The 18,447-nt window shown below is 37.3% G+C and overlaps 1 protein-coding gene across 1 annotated transcript in view; it reads left to right on the forward strand.

The window, feature by feature from the left end:
- The window catches only part of ARHGAP42 (Rho GTPase activating protein 42), a 162,189-nt gene that overhangs the window by 113,150 nt on the left and 30,592 nt on the right, over positions 1 to 18,447 (forward strand). The window contains exons 7-13 of the mRNA XM_055702383.1: positions 2,247 to 2,351; positions 6,219 to 6,348; positions 10,555 to 10,655; positions 10,964 to 11,073; positions 14,976 to 15,054; positions 15,890 to 15,929; positions 17,906 to 17,968. Coding sequence (XP_055558358.1) covers positions 2,247 to 2,351; positions 6,219 to 6,348; positions 10,555 to 10,655; positions 10,964 to 11,073; positions 14,976 to 15,054; positions 15,890 to 15,929; positions 17,906 to 17,968 — 628 coding nt within the window. The remainder of the gene's footprint in view (positions 1 to 2,246; positions 2,352 to 6,218; positions 6,349 to 10,554; positions 10,656 to 10,963; positions 11,074 to 14,975; positions 15,055 to 15,889; positions 15,930 to 17,905; positions 17,969 to 18,447) is intronic.

Below are 18,447 nucleotides of genomic sequence, written 5' to 3' on the forward strand. Positions count from 1 at the left end.
TTATAGAGCTCTTCCTATGTGTTTACATAATCAGAGATTTTTAAGATAAATTGTTGTATTTGGACCTTTGTTAGAACCACTTGAATAACCAGTAGGAGACTTTCAGGGCCAGGTCCTTAGCTGAGGTAATGATTTCAGCTGGACAGATGGTGTAAAGCTGAGACAATTTATACAAGCTGTGGAGCCCTTTACTTGACTGTGTGGCCTGCATTGTTTGTTTGATAGTGGAGTGTTTGAGGAATTCACACCCATTGTAGAGGCCTCACAAAAAGAGGCTTTTATGCCCAAGGATCTTCTCAGTTCTTCAGGCTCTGTGACCAACTTACTGGGCAGCCATCGGCTTTCACCACCTCAGCCTGAGGCCAGGGTTTCATCTGATCCTGCAATGCTGGTAAAAACCAAGGGTGAAGTCCTTCTCCAAGCCATGCCTTCATGCTTCTGTTTGTGTCGGACTGATGGTGTATTAACCTCAAACTGCTTTAATTTCCTAATGCAGCAAAACAGCAGCCTTCCCAAGACAGAGGTGCTCACTGAAGGGTTCAGTGATGCCAGAGCTGGCACAAGGATGCGTGGGATGTGTGACAAAAGCTGAATAGGGAACAAGACAGAACGGGAAGGGGAGAGCAAGACTTTGGTCTGGTAGCAGCAAGCCTTCATGTTAGCTCCTCTGCTCAGTGTGCTGCATCCTTGATCTCTCATCTGTCAAGCTGTGGAAGTTCGCTTGTTAAAGGATGTGAAATGTCTTGCAATGCTGGAATGGATGGGGCTCTAAAATGGCAAAAAAAATTATTCTAGCTATTCCCCTGAAATACGTATGTTACCTTAGTACAGCAGTCTCTTGGTGAACAATAGGAAGGAGGGAGGCAGAACAATTTCTTCAAGTAGGGCTGAGTGTAAATTTAGAGAAAATATAAACACAGTAAAAGCTACATTTTTAAGCTGTTTCACTTACAGTAATCTATGGTATTGGTAACACAAAGAAAAGTGCATTAAATATGAATGAAGGAATTTTTGTTGCCTGAGTCTAGGCTACTTCAATAGTCGATGGAGAGAGATAAATGTTTCCATTGGATCATTCATCCCATCCTGAGAGAAAAGTCTGAAAAAGGAAAAAGAATTATGGTCTTGAATACCTGTGGTTTTTTACTGAGTTAGGAGGCAGCCTGGACAGTCAGTTGCTTAGGCTAGATGATTAGCTCTTCAATGGCTGTAATACACTAAAATAAATCCGAACTGTTATTACAGCTTTTGTTGTTGTACATCCAAGTTAATCTCTCTTTTTTTTGTTGTTGTTTTCTTTACTTGTTTTTTGTAAACTGAATTATATATATAAAAAACCCCAGTCCATAATGAAAAATTAAATTCATGTTATTTAATAGCAGGTAAGATGGTTTACAGCAATGTCAAAGCACTTTTAAAATTTAGAACAGAATAACAAGGCTTTGAAAACTAATAGGTGGTAGGAACACATTAAATCAACAGCTAACACTAGTTGCACTTTTTACCACTTAAACATTATTGTAAAGCTAACTTTAAAAATAATTTTCAACTGGATAAGTACAGACTTCCAACTGTTCTGTTGGAGTCACTCACAGACATACCAGATAGGGTTTGCATTTTGTTCAGAGCAGGAAGAAGTAGTCTGGTTTTCTTGTGTTGTGTTAAGCTGTCCAAAGCATACTTTCAGGAGTCTCATTTGTAGAAAATAGGTCATAGCCCAAGCAATTGCTATGAAGACAGTGAAAAAAATTTTGAAGAAAACTTTAAACTCTGAAAGTATGAACTTGGAGAATGCACACCATCAAAGACTCCAGCTGAAATAGTGGATAAAATTACTAGGACAGTGAATTAAATTATTATGGAATTGACAACTGCATGGTGCAAAAGCCTGTTTAACTCCTCTCTCTCTTAAGGTCTGGCCATGGATTCCTTTCTCAGCAAAACTTTGCTCTTGCAAGTAGTGAAAGCTTGGTGTGTTCCAGGAGCTAAGATGCAGAATGTGTTTTGCTGATTGATTACTGTATTTTGCTGCTGAAAACTAACAGAAAATAAAGTGTCCTTAGTTTTTACTTTCTAATATCCATCTCAATGGAAGAAGTGCATAGCAGTTGCCAAAGCCTATTTTTTCACTGTCTCAGGCAATACCTATTCCTTGTAAGTTAGTGTATGTTCTGTTATCTTTGTGTTATATAGCATTACGAGCATATGTTAAAAATATATAACGCTTCTCAATTTTACTTTTTCAGCTCTTGGCCTTTCTTCAAGGATTATTTACATTTTACCATGAAGGATATGAACTGGCTCAGGAGTTTGCACCATACAAGCAGCAACTCCAGTTCAATTTGCAGAACGTAAGGATGATTTGTATTTATGCCATTTTGTTTGCTAATTTAATTTCAGGATATTAAAGTAGCCTCATAGAACTTGATTGGAACTCTAAATCTTGCTATGTTTCAGTAAGCTGAAATCAAAATAATATGTGAATAGGTAAAAGTTATTTTTGGTAAGGTTGATGTAATCAAGGTTCCTGTCAACAAATAACTTCAGAAAAATTAAACTTCACATAGTTAATTTATGTTTTTCAGGTTCAAAATTTTGTGAGTGAGAACCAGAAAATGAGGACAGCAGCCAAGCTGTGATTAGAAAACAAGTAGTCCAGATAGGTTTAAACATGTGTAAATGCTTTCTTGAGTGTGGGACCTGTCTTCTGGAGTAGGCGAATGTCCCAGAAATGCTCCAACTGGTATAGAACGATGCAGTTTGTTTCTTTCAGATCACAAATAGCCATGAAAAACTTGTCCTGCTGTCTGCTAGCTTCCCACTATATATAAAGCATATTTGGGAAGCCATTCTTTGGAGCATCAAAGAACTGGTGGGGACTTCTTCCACAGTGAGCAGCTCTCACAAGCATGAAGTTCCACTGGAAGAAAGGATCTGCTATTTGTGTAGAGACTTACTCTCAACTGAGAAGGTGGATCTTTTGCTGTAGATTGGTCTGAACTTGGTAGTAAGAGCCATTCAAGGTGAACTGTACCTGAAAATTCCATAGCTTTCAGAAATAACAAAAATGCATTTAATCAATGTACTTCTCTACTCATCATAGTTGCTGTATACAAGTGTATATTTATTTCACTGTGTAACTCAAGATGTTACACTTACAAGGACATACAAGTAAGTAGATAGAAAACATTTTTACGCCTGATTTGCATTAAACAACTGTCATTTGCTTTTAAGGCAAAAAGTGAATTTCAACATGTTAATATTGGACCAGCCCTACATTTTTTGTGACAAGTAATGTCAAAGTACAGAACAAATAAAAAAAAAAAAAAGTGAAGATATTGTATCATTTACTCCAAATGCCGTATTTTTTGCAGTTACTCCATTTCTTTTCCATTCTTTCAAGTAAAGGTACTCACCCAACAGAAATTTTTGTAGCTGCAGTAGAGTCAAAGAATCTACAGCAGTTTAGAAGATCTGACATCAGCTTTTCTAGATAGTTCCTTGGCCGCTGAACTTAGGGAATATGAAACAGGTCTGGGAGTACAAAAGCACCTTACTGTGCGCAATTGCTATTGTAATAAAGAGGTTGGGGTTTACTGTTAGTGTGGGTTACTGGAAAATAAAATACCGGCATTTTCCCTGTAGCAGCTTGCCATTAGAGAGGCGTATGTTGGCTTGAAGTTGGAAGACAGCATTGCCTTGGCACTGTTAATGTAGGTCTGCATTCTTAGGAGTACTGCACTCTTCCAGGCTTTGCTGCAACTAAACATGCACAGCACACCTCCGTGGTCCCCTCCCCTTTTATGTCTGTGGTTTATATATAGCCGTAGATCCCGTTTAAAATGCTGCTTGATGAAATAATGCAAAAACTCCTATGTGATTAACCGTTTTCTTTTGGATCAAAATGCAAATGTTGTATGTCTGTAGGGCATCTCAGCTCCTTGTTTGTCCTTTCAAATTATTTATTTGCTACTTTTGGTTTGCTACTGAGACTTTTCAGGTAAAGGCACAAGGGGTCAGTGTTGTTGCACAGCACAGTTTCAGTGAAAGGGTGAAAAACATGCTTCAGTCCAGAGATTTGTTTAATAAGGCAGGTTCTGAGAGGAGTGTGAGCCCACAGCACAGGGCAAAACTGGCATTGTAAGTTAGAATAAGTTGGGATCTTCTATGTGCATATCTAGAGAAACAGAATTATTAACAGATTTTTTCAATTTCAGTGTTAATTAAGAAATAGTTAAACTTAATCTCTTCTTAAATATTAAATAAGTGCAACTTGAAGTTTTAAATAGACTGCAGAGGTAGAGGGAGATGTAAAGTTCGGCAGAAGGAACGATGTATTATGATATTTTGTATTATATTTCTACATCAGAGAAACATGTACATGAAGATATAGTGGGATACAGTACATCATTCACTGCTGTTATACAAAAGTTTGAATTCTGACTCCAGATCTAGATCCACATCTTCCTTTTGCTAGCTTGGCTGTCCACTGATTTGTCACTCAGAGGATCACCCGGCCTCAGACTGAAGTGAAATAATTTATGTAGAGAAAGACAAACTGAGGACAGAGTTCAGGGAAAATTGTGTTCAGCCTGTCTGTTGTATCTCTCAAAAGTACTCTTCTCCATTGCATTGTGTTTTAAGGTCTTGGAGAATAGTTGATCCAAACTGCTGTTTCTGTTCTTAAAATTGTCCTACAGGTTAGAGTAGGAGCAGTAAGAGCCGTAGGAGTAGCAGAGCAGTGGCAGACTGACAGCTCTTATCAGGTCACCATGTCCTAGCATGACCTGTTTTCACTTTCCCTGTTTCAGCTGGCCGGTGGCCTCTTTGTTTGTCCATTTGGCTTTGTCTTCTATAACTTGATTCAAAGTCCTGGCTACTTAAAAGTAGTCATTACATATTAATTAATTAATAGACAAAGAGAGGTAAGCTTTCAGAATCAAGACATTCCTCCCTTCAATGGCATGTCCCTCCTGAAGGTCTCAAAATGATCTCTGTTAAGTTCGGTCTGAAGTGATATTTCATCCTAAGGATATAATCTGAAAAGTTCAGGGAAGAATTTTACCTCCCTCTCTAATAATAATGTATGTCTTCAAGAAGATGTAACATGTATTATTATACTACTGTGCAGCTCCATGAACGGTCTGCAAAAAGGGGAAAATATTCTACCAGGGTGTAAAATCCTGAAAACATCTTTCTGACTAGTCAGGATTAGAGTCTATAAGATGACTGCAGAAACATAAAATTCTTCCCTACTACCTGTAGGACAAAATGTTCAACACCTGGTATGTTGGTAGCAACCTATCGAACTTACAGCATCTGATAATAATGCTCCTTTACTATATCGTGCCAGGTACGTGGAGGGAAACCCTGGCCTCACTGAATTCAATAGGAAAAAATGTCCATTTACATGCATATAGATACTAGCAAATGTAAATAACCCACCTTGCTACCTAATTGTTTGCCTGGTTACACACACAATATTTAGGGTAGACACTTCCATGTTTTTGGCACAGTTTTGCCACTTGTGACCTGTTTCTTACCTAGCATATTTATGTTATTCTTTACTGTGGTGGTTGCATAGTCCTATCAAAAACTGTTCATGACATTGCCAGTAACCTGACTGTTCTGAGTATCAGCAGCTGTGGTATTACTGCAGATACGGATACACAGTACATTTGTCGCTTCCACACGTGGAGACACTGCAGCTGCCTGGAGACATTAGCCTGGCGTTAACCCAAACTAGTGTTTTCTGTGCTGTACCTCAAGTTGTGCAGTGGGACTTAATACCTGGAGCTATGCTATCAGCAGCTTCTAGTTTAGCCTGACTTCCATCTGTGTATCCTAAAATACATGGAGAGAAAGCGTGCACCTGTCTGCAGAATACTATGTAAGCATACCTAAAGATATGAAATGACCTCCTTTCTGAGGTTCAGTGACCTGCAGAAAGAGGAATGTTACTGTTCTCAACTATGTTTCCTTTACACTTGTGTGCTGACATTGAATTCTTTATTACTATGTTGTTCCTAGGCTTCTAGAGAAATTAAAGGTATTATTCTTTATTGGGTTTTTTTTCTCTCCTTTTGTCTCTGTCAAGTGCTTCTGTTGGTCTCTGATACAGTTTTCTTGGCATTATGACTAACTAGTTCTTCATTATTGTTTTAGTACTTGCATGACATGATGAGGATTTTTTGTTTGTTTCCTTTTCCGGGTATTAGACACGGAATAATTTTGAAAGCACTAGGCAGGAAGTGGAGAGACTCATGCAAAGAATGAAATCGGCCAACCAGGATTACAGACCACCAAGTCAATGGACAATGGAAGGCTATCTCTATGTGCAGGAGAAACGTGAGTAAAACAGTTGTACCTTTTAATTTTATTTGAAAGGCACAGCAACATGCAAAGATGAGAAAATGGTTCAGTTAGCAAGACAACACATCAGCTCTCTGTTTGAATATCTGCAGACTTCTGCTGTAGTTGCTTTCCAAATGATTGAGAGGTTCAAAAGTGTTTGACTTTTCAAAAAGCTCTTATAGAGTAGCTACAGTCAGATGGGATGGTGATCAAAACACTTGTAAGCAACGCAACTCCTTCCCTCTGTCCTTGTGGGTAGGTGCCTGCTATGGGTCACCTCAGTGGCTGGTAGCAAGCTCTGCTCTGGCTGGCTACCCTACACCTTGCTGCAGAAGCTGCAAGATCTCAGCACTCTGCTTTGGCTCTACCTTTCAAAGCCTGCTGCCTCAGGTACTTTCCGTGCCTGAACAGGGCCTATATAGTTCACCCAGCAGGAGCAAGTTCCACCTTGTACCAGGAATTTCCACTTGACCCAGCCACCTTGAGAGTAAATGAATGTGCACATAATGAAAAACAGAGATGTAAGAAAAAGAAAAGTAATCTAAATACAGTCTGTCGGCTCCAAAATAGCTGCAAATCTATACCTGTGTTCTATTCACTTCATAAAACATGAGAATGAAATGATGAACTAAATGAAGCTATAGAACTAAAGTTGTCGTAAGTGGCTGAAAGTACTTGGAAGAGCCTAGCAGTACATCAAGTGATGAATGAAAACAGAACCAGGAAATAAGTGAGAAGGCAAAGGAGAGAATTCAAAACTATACATCAGCTGAAGTATCAGCTGTCAGTGATTTACACTCTAGCCAGTATAGAAAACCAAGCCAAACTAGCTATGTTAGGCAGGATCATACAAAACCCCCAGTAAAATAGTTTTCATTGCATGGGATACCCAGATTTATATATTTATTTAAAAAATTTTGTATTTGCTGTGGAATCAACCTGACACTAGCGGATTGTGTAGCGGTGTTTTGAGATAGTGTGTACATTCTCATGCAAGTTGGATGTTCATGCAAAAATTATTAAATGCAACTTTACACCTGATTTCTCAATCTAAAAATAAATAGAAGCCATCTGGATATAGAACTCCTGTGTCAGATTTGACCCCACTTGACCTCAGTTTTGAGGATATCTTCTTCACTGCTTGTTTTTAGGTGATAACTGCGCCAAAGAGACCACATGGAGTTATAGATAATTAATCTTTATTCTATATGTGAGCTAAAAGAAAGAAGCCTCAATGCTTATCAGTTAACATCAGCCACTCTTATTAGCACTGAAAGTTTTAAGAAGACCCTCTATGTTTTAATTGAGTAATAATAATAAAAGAAACCTGTGTTAAGTGGAAATTACATTGAGCTCTGGTAATGGGAGAGGGAGAAAAGGAGTGAAATATTGGACACATGCTGTGCTTCATTAAATAGTGAGAGGTCAACTTGACATCCTTTTACTGAAAAGAAATTTGTTCATTAATTTATTCTGGAGTAAGAGTAACAGGGTCTGTAATATCTGTGTCAGTAGGAAAGGTACTAGTTGTATATTTCCTTGTCATGCAGGTTTACTTTCCTACAACTATCATCCCATAAATTCTTGTCAAATTATGGGTAATGGGGTTGAACATCTGCTATTCTTGAAAGTCAATCCTGTATATATTTATTACTGGTATGCATGGTGGCAAATATGTTTGGTTTTGTTTTTTTTTTTTAAATGGCAGTAGGACATAAAATGTTTTCATTCAGATGGATGGCCATGAGTGACAGACTTAAAGTTGCAATGTAGGTGTCTTGCTACACTTTTTTAATGAAAAACGGGTGACTTCTAAACTCACTTAGAACTGCTTTGGGAGTGTTCATCCTTATATACGCTGAAACATTTAATGAAATGCCATCAGAGGAAAAATTGATGCGAGTAATTATAGATTTTGTTTTGCTATGTGAAAATAAGCTTAAATATGGGAACAGAACAGCTAACTTCTGCGGGTGGGTAACTAGTTGACTTTTCAATTCATGACATTACTTTCCTGCAAAAAGCAGGCAATGGGAGAACTTTCTCCAAGCTGACATCACAGACCATGCAAATTTCCACATCTACATTTCTGGGTTGCCAGACATCTGACTTACAAGACTGATGCAGTCTCTTGTATTTCCACCACCCTTGTGGAAGGCTACGTTTAGAAGGCAAAGCCATTTTATCTATAGTAAAACTATTAGTTTTGTTTTTAACACTTTACATTTTTATTTTAACTGGTTACATTTGAAAAAAAACCAACACCACCACAAAACACTTGAAATACTACTTTTTTTTTTTTAACTCAGAGCTCTTTCATTTTAAAAAGAATTACAAGGTTCAGATATACTTTACTTTGAAAAAATTAATGTCTTATTTTTCCTGTGAGTGTTTACCATTGAAGTGAATTAGAAAATCACGTGTGGGTTGAAAGTATCATCTAGTCCTTTCCTATTCTGAATTCACACACTAGATACAATACTGCATTAGATACATATATATTTTGCTTTGGCATATACCTTTGCAATGGTTCTCAGAGAGGGACCATGTTTGAATGCCAGGCTCTGAAGCATAATGCTACCCAAGAGGAAAGAAATTATTTTCTTTCTTGGTACCTCTTCACACAGCCATTGTGTTTGTTCTCTGCAGCTGAGTACCCAGCAGCTGTGTCGATGCTAGTAAAAAAAATGGGGCTGTACTCAGCCAGAGACAAGCTTGCCCAGGGTATCCCATCCTCTGTGTTAAATGTCCTGTCCTCAGAAATCAAGAAGAGTTTTTCATGTTACCTAGTCAGTGTGAATGCTGCCAGCACTGTTTATTAACCAGTACAGTTATAGCCATAATCTTCTGACCCAAGGGGGGGCAGTCACACTGCAAAAACCTGAATTGTCCTGTTCTCTGCAGTGCACCACCCCTCCAGATGGATCTGTAAGAATCCGGGAGCTTATCTTGTTCTCTGTGCTACAGTAAACGTTGGGGTTTTTTCCAGAAAATTGTGGGAGATCTTAGCTGTACTTGTGGGACATGGAGAGAATTACGGAAATAGTGGGAGGATGTACTCCATGTCCTCGCAGCAAAGAACACGTTATAAATACAGGTATTTACAGCTAGGTTAGAGGATGAAGTTTAAAACACCATTTAGCTTAAGCTCAAGAGGGTTTTGTGTTTAGATTCACTGAAGGTTCACAGCAATGCCTGAGCAAAACTCTGGGTAATCCAGGAGTGATAACATCTTCTGCATCAGAGAGCCTATACTTTGCAGTCGGATTAAGAAGTAGCGTGGTGTGACCTCTGCAGGATAAGGCATACATCCATGCACTTGGGGATTGCTATAGATTTCATGTGTGGCTATCTAAATGAAAGACTGGTGAATCCCTAAGTACATTTTACTTTGGTGTTGTGAGTGTGTGCAGTTGTCAGTTTGTGGACAAGGTCCACTGTTACAGCCACCACTTCCCCAGCAGGACCCCTTTCAAGACATAAAAGGCCAGTGTTTCTTGCTGAAGGTGCCACCTCTGCCACCTAGCATTATATCCCTCTTCTCTAAAACACTGTTGGGTTAGAGTGCACTGTTCCTTTCCTTCCTTTCCACTCATGTAATGAAATCACCTGTTAGTGTTCAACTATCTTAAGATTCTGTCTCTGAGCCAATGCCATTTTACCCACTCCCTTAAGGTAACAGGTGGAAGAATAACTTCCCTACGATACTACCAAAAGTATTTGTTACCTTTGACAAGAACTCTGAAAGGAAAGGGAAATGCACTCTTGACTTCATGACTTCATCCAGTTTTCTGGATCTAATAGCAGACTTCAAGGTTTCCCTCAGAGCAAGGATGTAATACTGGATCGTTGTGCTTCACTTGGGTTCAAAAAATCTTCAACTCTATTTCCTAGGCAGAAGAATCCTCAGGATCTTGCCTGTCTCCTGCCTGTGTACCCTAGTAAAATGCTGTTACCCATTCAGTTGCTAAAGAAAATCAGTCTGCTGGAACTTTGTTAAGTAACCTTATCAAGCTGTAATATTTTTTAAAATTATACCTGAACAACATGTTCACATTAAAAAAAATAGGGGTTTTATTATTATTATTCTCTAGTCTACATGTGATTGCTGTTACATTTAATTTCTCTATTCTAACTTCAACTAAAGTAACGATAAAATGCCAAAATAATTATTTTTAATATTGTCTCTCTTTAATCTAGGACCTCTTGGATTTACATGGGTAAAGCATTACTGCACTTACGATAAAGGAACAAAAACATTTACAATGAGTATAGCTGAAACAAAATCTGGTGGAAAAGTGGTGAGTTGCACATACATGAACACATACATGAACATGTAACTTATAATCATGTCATAGAAACAGATGCTGGTAAAGTTTTGAATTTAGGGAGTTTCTGAAATATAATGATTAAGTAACAAATATATGACAGAAAGCTCTTAACTGTAGTCTAAATTTATACACAGAGGAATTACTGTATATGTTCCTAAATAATATTAATCCCCATCTTAATGTGTTCTTTGGACTGTTTATACAGTTAAATTTGAGATGTGAAGCCAAGGTATATCAGCATACTTGCTGTGCTAATTTAGTTTTGTTTTGTTTTATAGAATGGCCTTGTCACAAGCTCACCAGAAATATTCAAGCTGAAATCTTGCATCAGGAGAAAAACAGATTCAATTGACAAACGTTTCTGTTTTGATATTGAAGTCTTTGAGAGGTTTGCATTTTTTTGTTGTGTTAACAAATTGAAAATAATTAAAAATAGAAGCATTTGTAACAAGTATTTTGCAACAAAAATAATAGTTACTCCTGTAATAGGAACACATACTTCTCAATAGGCCTGTATCCAGACAAACTAGGCTTTCAAGACTTAGTACTTGTTTATTCAAAATTGTTTTTCTAAAAAACATCATTACATTTCATATGTGTTATCTTAACTATATTATATTTGTGTGCAGATACAGGTTCTGTAAGAATCCATCTTGTAGCACAACTGACTACCCTTTTTTAGGAACAGATCATAAATACTTTTATAAATACTTACTAATAAGCATATTCTGTACCAATCTTTATTTATTTCAGAAATATATGGGAGCATATAATTTTTCTTTTTTGAAAATTACTTCTACAACATTTTTCCCCTCTTTTTCCTGAATGTTAAAACTACATAAGAGAAATGAAAACAGCTTTCTCATATTTGAAGTATATGTATACAGTGCTTTGTAAAAGTATTTTTTTCAAGCTTGGGAATAAGGAGACATATTTAATTATTTTTTCCCTTAAAATCGGATAAATAGACTGACTTTTGTAGTCATTTGCTTAAGAAATATTTTATGACTGATACTGTCATTTAAATTCTATTCAGAACTGCTGTATTTACATGAATATTTTGAAACTACTTTAATACTTTCAAATATAGTACATTATTTTTCTAAAATAGACTTCAAGTGAGTCCAGGTTTAAGAAACAGAAATTTTATATGAACAAACGTTGAGACTAATTGGTCTCTTGAAAGCTCCTAAGCTTGAATTGACAGGTTGAGTCTGAAATTGGTAGTTTTTTCTTTCTAAGTAGAATTGCATTGATTAGACATATCTGTGGCAGTACCATAGTAACGTATTCACAAGTGAGTGTTGTCCCTTCTGTCTCCCTTGCTCTACTAGAATGTCCACAGTTCAATAGAACTGCACAGAACAATTAGTTCCATCTGCAGTTCTTCAAGTTCTCGTTAAAAAGATAGTTACAGGCACTTCTTGCATATCATTTATTCCCTTTGGACATTTTGATTGATTACAAATGTGCATGGCCTACAAGGTAAAGTCATTCTGGAAACTTGGGCAGGAGATGGGAAGGGCTGTAGGATACAAAGCTACCTGGTCATTATTGTAAGGGTCTAACTTTCCCAGGCTGATGGAAAGTTCACTTTTACAATTGATTTGTTATTCAGCAGGGAAGTAGTGATTTTTTTTACAAGTCAGCAGGGGAGATAAATAGACAATGGAATACCTAGAAATATTTGGTGGGAGTTCATATACAGGGGCAACATTAATCTCTTCTGAACGTTTTGTTGGTAAAACTTGGATTTCACCTAAGAAAGAGAAAATACAGTGGCTGTTACTGATGTCAGTAATGTGTAAGAATGTGAGAGCTGATGTAAATATAAGCACAGGACTGGAATACTGAAGATTCAAAAGTCTGTGATAATGATTGCATTTGAAATAATTTTAAGTTCAAGACTTAATATTATTTACTTGGAGTATAATGTTTGACATCACCTGCCAAATACAGAAAAACTTTAAAAGTAATGGGCATTAGTAAAAGGTGAGTTTCCTTAGTCATGTGAAGGTATGACTTTTCATAATGAAAAAACTTTTTAAAAATGTGCAGCTACACCAGTCTTCAAGATTTTGTTGCAAGATTTTGAGTAAATTCTGTCTCCAAATACTTTTATCCCATAGAACTAATTATCTCCTTATATTTTGTGCAACATTGTAGGAAAAGTTACATGAAATATTATTTTATTAAAAAATTGGAAGACCACGCAGACTGATGTGCACATCTCATTTCATGAAAGGGCCATGTTAACTGAAAGAAACCCTTGTGAACAAGTAATGGAGAACAGACACTGTCGGCTCTTCTAATTGACATAATTAATTTAACATTTACTTTGGTGTCTGTCACACCTACATTCAGCTCAGACTTGTAAAAACTAATCTAGAGGTCACACCATCTTATTTGCACTGGAGCTATAAAAAGAGGTAGCATCAAAAAGTATGTTTTACCTTGAATGTAGTGTTAATTTCTGACAAATTACCACCTGCTTCAGTAACTAGAGAGAAAGTTAGCTCAAAACATATTGGAGTTTGTTTGGTGGGGTTATTTTGTTTGTCTTTTTAGAGGAAACTAATATTTGAAGGTTGTAGTGTTAGATATTTGAGTGTTAAAACATGATATACAATGACTGCAAACTTGGCCAACAGACTGAATCAGAAACCCAGAGCTAAGACCAGGTTTCTCTGAGCCTGAAGTGAAATGACACTGAGAAATTTCTGCTCTTACTGTACATGCTGACCAAAGGGACTACAAGTATAAATGCAATTTTCCAACTTAAATATTAATCAGTAGTCAGAAAGAAGAAAAAACAAAAATCAGTTTCTATTTCTAAAATGTTTTTGAGAGAAAAATTCCTAGGGCAAGAATCTGTGAGTAGGGAGCAAGATGGAATGTTAAAACAGAAATAAACTTAGACTGTATATAGATAGAAAATAGAAATACAAACCAAAAAAAAAACCAAACCCAGAAACAGAAAAACAATCATACCTCTTAATCTGGATTAACTGTATTTTTTACACTTGTGATAGTAGATAGCAAACAGTACTCCGCTTGGCATTTTTATGTGTAAGGGCAGGGCTTGCTGCTTCTTGAATGGTTTGGTGTATGTGTGTGAACACACATTTTGATATTTTATATTGTCCAATTGCTTTCTTGCATGCTTTTTAAATAGAAAGTGACAGTGTAGGTCTTTTGGAGCAAGTGGGAAAAGGATGGTGGGGTTTTGGGTAGTTATTTTTTATGGTGGAAGATGAAAACCTAGTAAAAACTACGGTGTCCTTTTATTTGTGAACTTACCATGGAAAAATCACGGTTTGGGACAGTCTGCTGAAAGTTTTGAGCAGAGTTGTACTAGCCTAGTGTGGGTGCAGGAATTTTTAAAATTGACTGTCTCATGGGCATTCTATGTTCGCAAATCAGTGAATTAATTTCAAAGCATTTCTTAAAGGAGTAATTTGGCTATGATCACAAGTAGAGACTAATTATTTGTATTTACATGTCTGTTCATATAGTTGTTCCAGCAACAAAGACTGAAATTGGTTCCCTCATCCCTTCACTGGTTCCCATGACTCCTTTTCTGTGCAATGTCAAAGCTTCATCAACAGAGAGTATACGCCTATTTTTTAACTCCTATCCTAACAGTTAGATCACAGCCAGCGGAAAGAACTAGTTTTATGAATCCTCTCGAATAAAGAATTCCTGCTCCATGACAGTACTCAGCTCAGTTGGCTTTACATCTGCAGACTTGAGATACCATCTCAAAGTGCTCTTTTTAGGCAACCATTTTAGGGCACATTTCTTTTGACTGACTTTGGATGTCTATTATGGGGTATGATGGCTTTTAGATTAGAAGTACCTACTTCTCTTCATTTGCTATGAAAGGAATGTAGATAACTAGCTCAAAGCATAGACTATTTAGTCAAATTGAGCTGATGTATCTTGCCCTTAAGTTTTCCACCCTGAGCATCTCTCCCCACTGAAAACTGGGTTGTATGGGATCCTGTTTGCAGATTTGTAACTCATCATGCAATATGGAGGTGCCTAATACCTATTAGATGGCTGTAGTGTTTAATACTAGGCATCTAAAATCACGTGTTGCAGTACCAAGCTTTTAAAAAACAGACCTGTTTTTCAATCGAGCTCGAAGTTACTGTGTTATGTTGGAAGCTATTAGCTTTCTTTAACTTCTCTCCATCTTTTTTGTATTCACTTCATGTCAATATGCATGTGGATTCTGCCCTCAGATACGAAATTACTAGCTTCAGTGTATGTCTATGTTTTTGACAGACCTGGAATCATCACACTGCAAGCTTTTTCAGAATCCAACCGAAAACTGTGGCTTGAAGCTATGGATGGAAAGGAACCAGTAAGGATATTTTTTTCGTTTTCTTTCTTTTTACAGTTTTATGGCACACATATTAAAGAAAGAAGCTACTATGTATTTCAGATGCTGTGTTACAGTACAGGCAAATACCGTTCTGTTCTTTTTGAGACACTTATTCCAAGTACACAGCAAAGTTAGGTACAAAGTAGAAAGAAGAACTATTAATGCATTTAAGACTTGATTTGTATATTATTATGTTAAGATATTTAATGTTCAAGTAATATGATAGCATATTGTCTAATAGGATTCATGGTTCACATAACATTTGTGAAGTAGTAGGTTCTGCATTGGTAAAGACAAACCATCTTTTGGGCAGCATCATGGAGCAAACAGTACCATCCTGAAAGGCACTGCAGGGAGCATAAAAATGTGTTGAAACTTATGAAGAGACAGGATTGTGTGAGATTTCTTCCCACTATTAATCTTGCTCTTAAAAAAGTCACTGAATGAGGGTGATGCCAGACCTGCATCCAAGGGGAAAAAAATGGTTGGTTGGTTTTATGAGCTAGATGAGTGTTTTTACAAGCTGCTTGCTTGACTGAAACAGTAGAGAAATTACATCAGTAGTTGTATTGAAATTTAACCCATTTGGAGTCTGCAGATGTGATTTCTAACACATTTTAGGTGTCTACCCCAACACCTGTTAACCTGGGTGAGTGCTGTGGGGGTAAACATCTAAAGAAGGTGAAAGGCAAGGCTGGCTTTCCCCTAGCAGCAAGCTAATACACAGCATGTTGCAACTACCAATAAACCTGACAATAAAGATTTTAAAGCAGACACTGACCTGTTGTGTTTTGTGTGGTTTTTTTTCCCACAGATCTACACGCTGCCAGCCATTATTAGCAAGAAGGAAGAAAGTAAGCTCTTTCTTCATACAGAGTGACCAAATATTGCTATATTTCTGTAGTATGGTTTCTAGATACGTATGTGTAAGAGAGAAATATTAATTATTTTATGTTTTCTTTCTATTGCTATGAAATAACTGCTGGATTACATGATTGGGTTACACGAAAGCACGTCTAAGCTATGTAAACTGTGAGAAAGCCTTCAACTTTTGTATTACTATCAAACATAAATTGGAAGAAAATTTGATTGGGCCGGAAGCTATAATATATTTAACAAAACTGTAAAAAGTTTCTCAGTAGTCTGTATACCTAAATATAAATACATGTCAGTGTGTTGCAATAATACTCCTATATAGAATCATAGAATCATTTAGGCTGGAAAAGACGTTTAAGATCAAGTCCAACTGCTAACCCAGCACTGCCAAGTTCTCCACTAAACCATGTCCCTAAGTGCCACATCTACATGTCTTGTAAATACCTCCAGGAAGGGTGACTCAACCACTTCCCTGGGCAGCCTCTTCCAATGCTTGATAACCCTTTCAGTGGGGAAATTTTTCCTCTTATCCAATATAAACCTCCCTTGGCCAAACTGAGGCTGTTTCCTCTCATCCTCTTGCTTGTTATCTGGGAGAAGAGACTGACCTTACTACAACCACCTTTCAGGTAGTTGGAGAGAGCAATAAGGTCCCCCCTGTGCCTCCTTTTCTCCAGGCTAAACAATCCCTGTTCTGTCAGCTGCTCCTCATCAGACTTGTGCTCCAGACCCTTCACCAGCTCCGTTGCCCTTCCGTAGACACGCTCCAGCACCTCAGTGTCCCTCTTGCAGTGAGGGGCCCAAAACTGACCCCAGTACTCAAGGTGCGGCCTCACCAGTGCAGAGTACAGGGGATGGTCCCTTCCCTTGTCCTGCTGGCCACACTGTTTCTGATACAAGCCAGGATGCTGTTGGCCTTCTTGGCCACCTGGGCACACGGCTGGCTCACGTTCAGCTGGCTCTCAGCCACACACCAAGGTCCTTTTCCACCAGGCAGATTTCCAGGCACTGTGCCCCAGGCCTGTAGCGCTGCCTGGGGTTTTTGTGACCCAAGTGCAGGACCTGGCACTCAGCTTTGTTGAATCTCATACAGCTGGCCTCAGCCCATCACATCTTTTTGGGTTTAGGTGTATAGGCACCATTGAGTAATAAAATGAGCGTATTTAAAGTTACTGTGAGATCTATGTCTATAATTGTATTAACCTTATATTAACACATATTTGTTATTAACATAGTACTATATTAACACAAATATGTAAAAATAATTTAAATATATCTGTGGGTGTGTGTATCAGAGAGATGTGTCAGATGTGGACATACATCTTTATAGGAGGTATATTTGAGACTCTGAAATCTAAAATTGAAACTGCTATGTCTGTTTTTTATATGATAGTGTTTATTTTAATAGTGACAAATATGCTGCTTTGAGATCTTTATTTAGCTAGTTAGAGCAGTGAAGATACAAAAATTAATGAGAAATACATTCACTTCAAATAACATCACTAATCAAAGTCAATAACAAAGATTGTTTTACTGTGTTACCATTTTATGAGTGGTTATGTGCATGTGCAAGGAACAAAGAATGTTGTATTAAACCCAACAAATATATTCTGTTTATTCTGTCCTGAACTCTTCAAAGTGTTTTCCTCAGCAGAGGAAAGGGAATACAGTAATCTCCTATTAAAGCAGCAAGCTTTCAGCTGTGTGTGGAGAGGGGCTACTGATTTCTGAGAAAGACGGTAAAATATTCTGCTCCTAATGATACACTGATGATTAGAAAGCTGGATTTTGAGTGCTAAGGGTGTGTCTGCAAGAATACTATTACAGAATGTGTCGTAATCTTGTGGATAAATGTGTATCAGTTCTTCTTGACTAACATGTGAATGTAGCTAATCACAGAGATTTTGTGTATTGATAAGTTAGAAAAGAATTACCTTTTTTCTTCTTTTTATAGTGTTCTTAAATGAAGCAGGTTTCAACTTTGTGAGAAAATGTATTCATGCTGTAGAAACAAGAGGTGTGTATTAAATCACAAATTACGTATTAGATTATTTTAAGTATTATTTCTCAAATGCTACTTTGATTAATCCTACATGTTTTACAGCTGTGCTTTGGAGTGTGTCCATCATTTGGTTTGTACTTTTCACATTTTATCTGTATGCTTTACACTTAAAACTGTTGCTACAAGTTACAACAAAAGTTCTTAATGTATCATTTAAGTGGGCTTTTAAAAGATTTTCTGAATTTCATGTTATTTAGGCAGCTTGATTCACACTTGCACACATATTTAATTTGTGTGCACAGAATTATGCTTTCTTTTGGTAAAACTGTAGTGAGTCTCAGCTCCCAACTTTGGTTTCTGGCATGAAACCTGAACACCAAAAAGTGGCATGAACACTCTGCTGAAACACCATTTTTGCAGAGCATAACTCCTATCATTTTATTCACTTATTTTGTACATGGTAAAATGTTTAGGAACTCTTTTTTTTGGCAGTG

This window comes from Falco cherrug, chromosome 2, assembly GCF_023634085.1.
Source record: "Falco cherrug isolate bFalChe1 chromosome 2, bFalChe1.pri, whole genome shotgun sequence".
NCBI lineage: Eukaryota > Metazoa > Chordata > Aves > Falconiformes > Falconidae > Falco > Falco cherrug.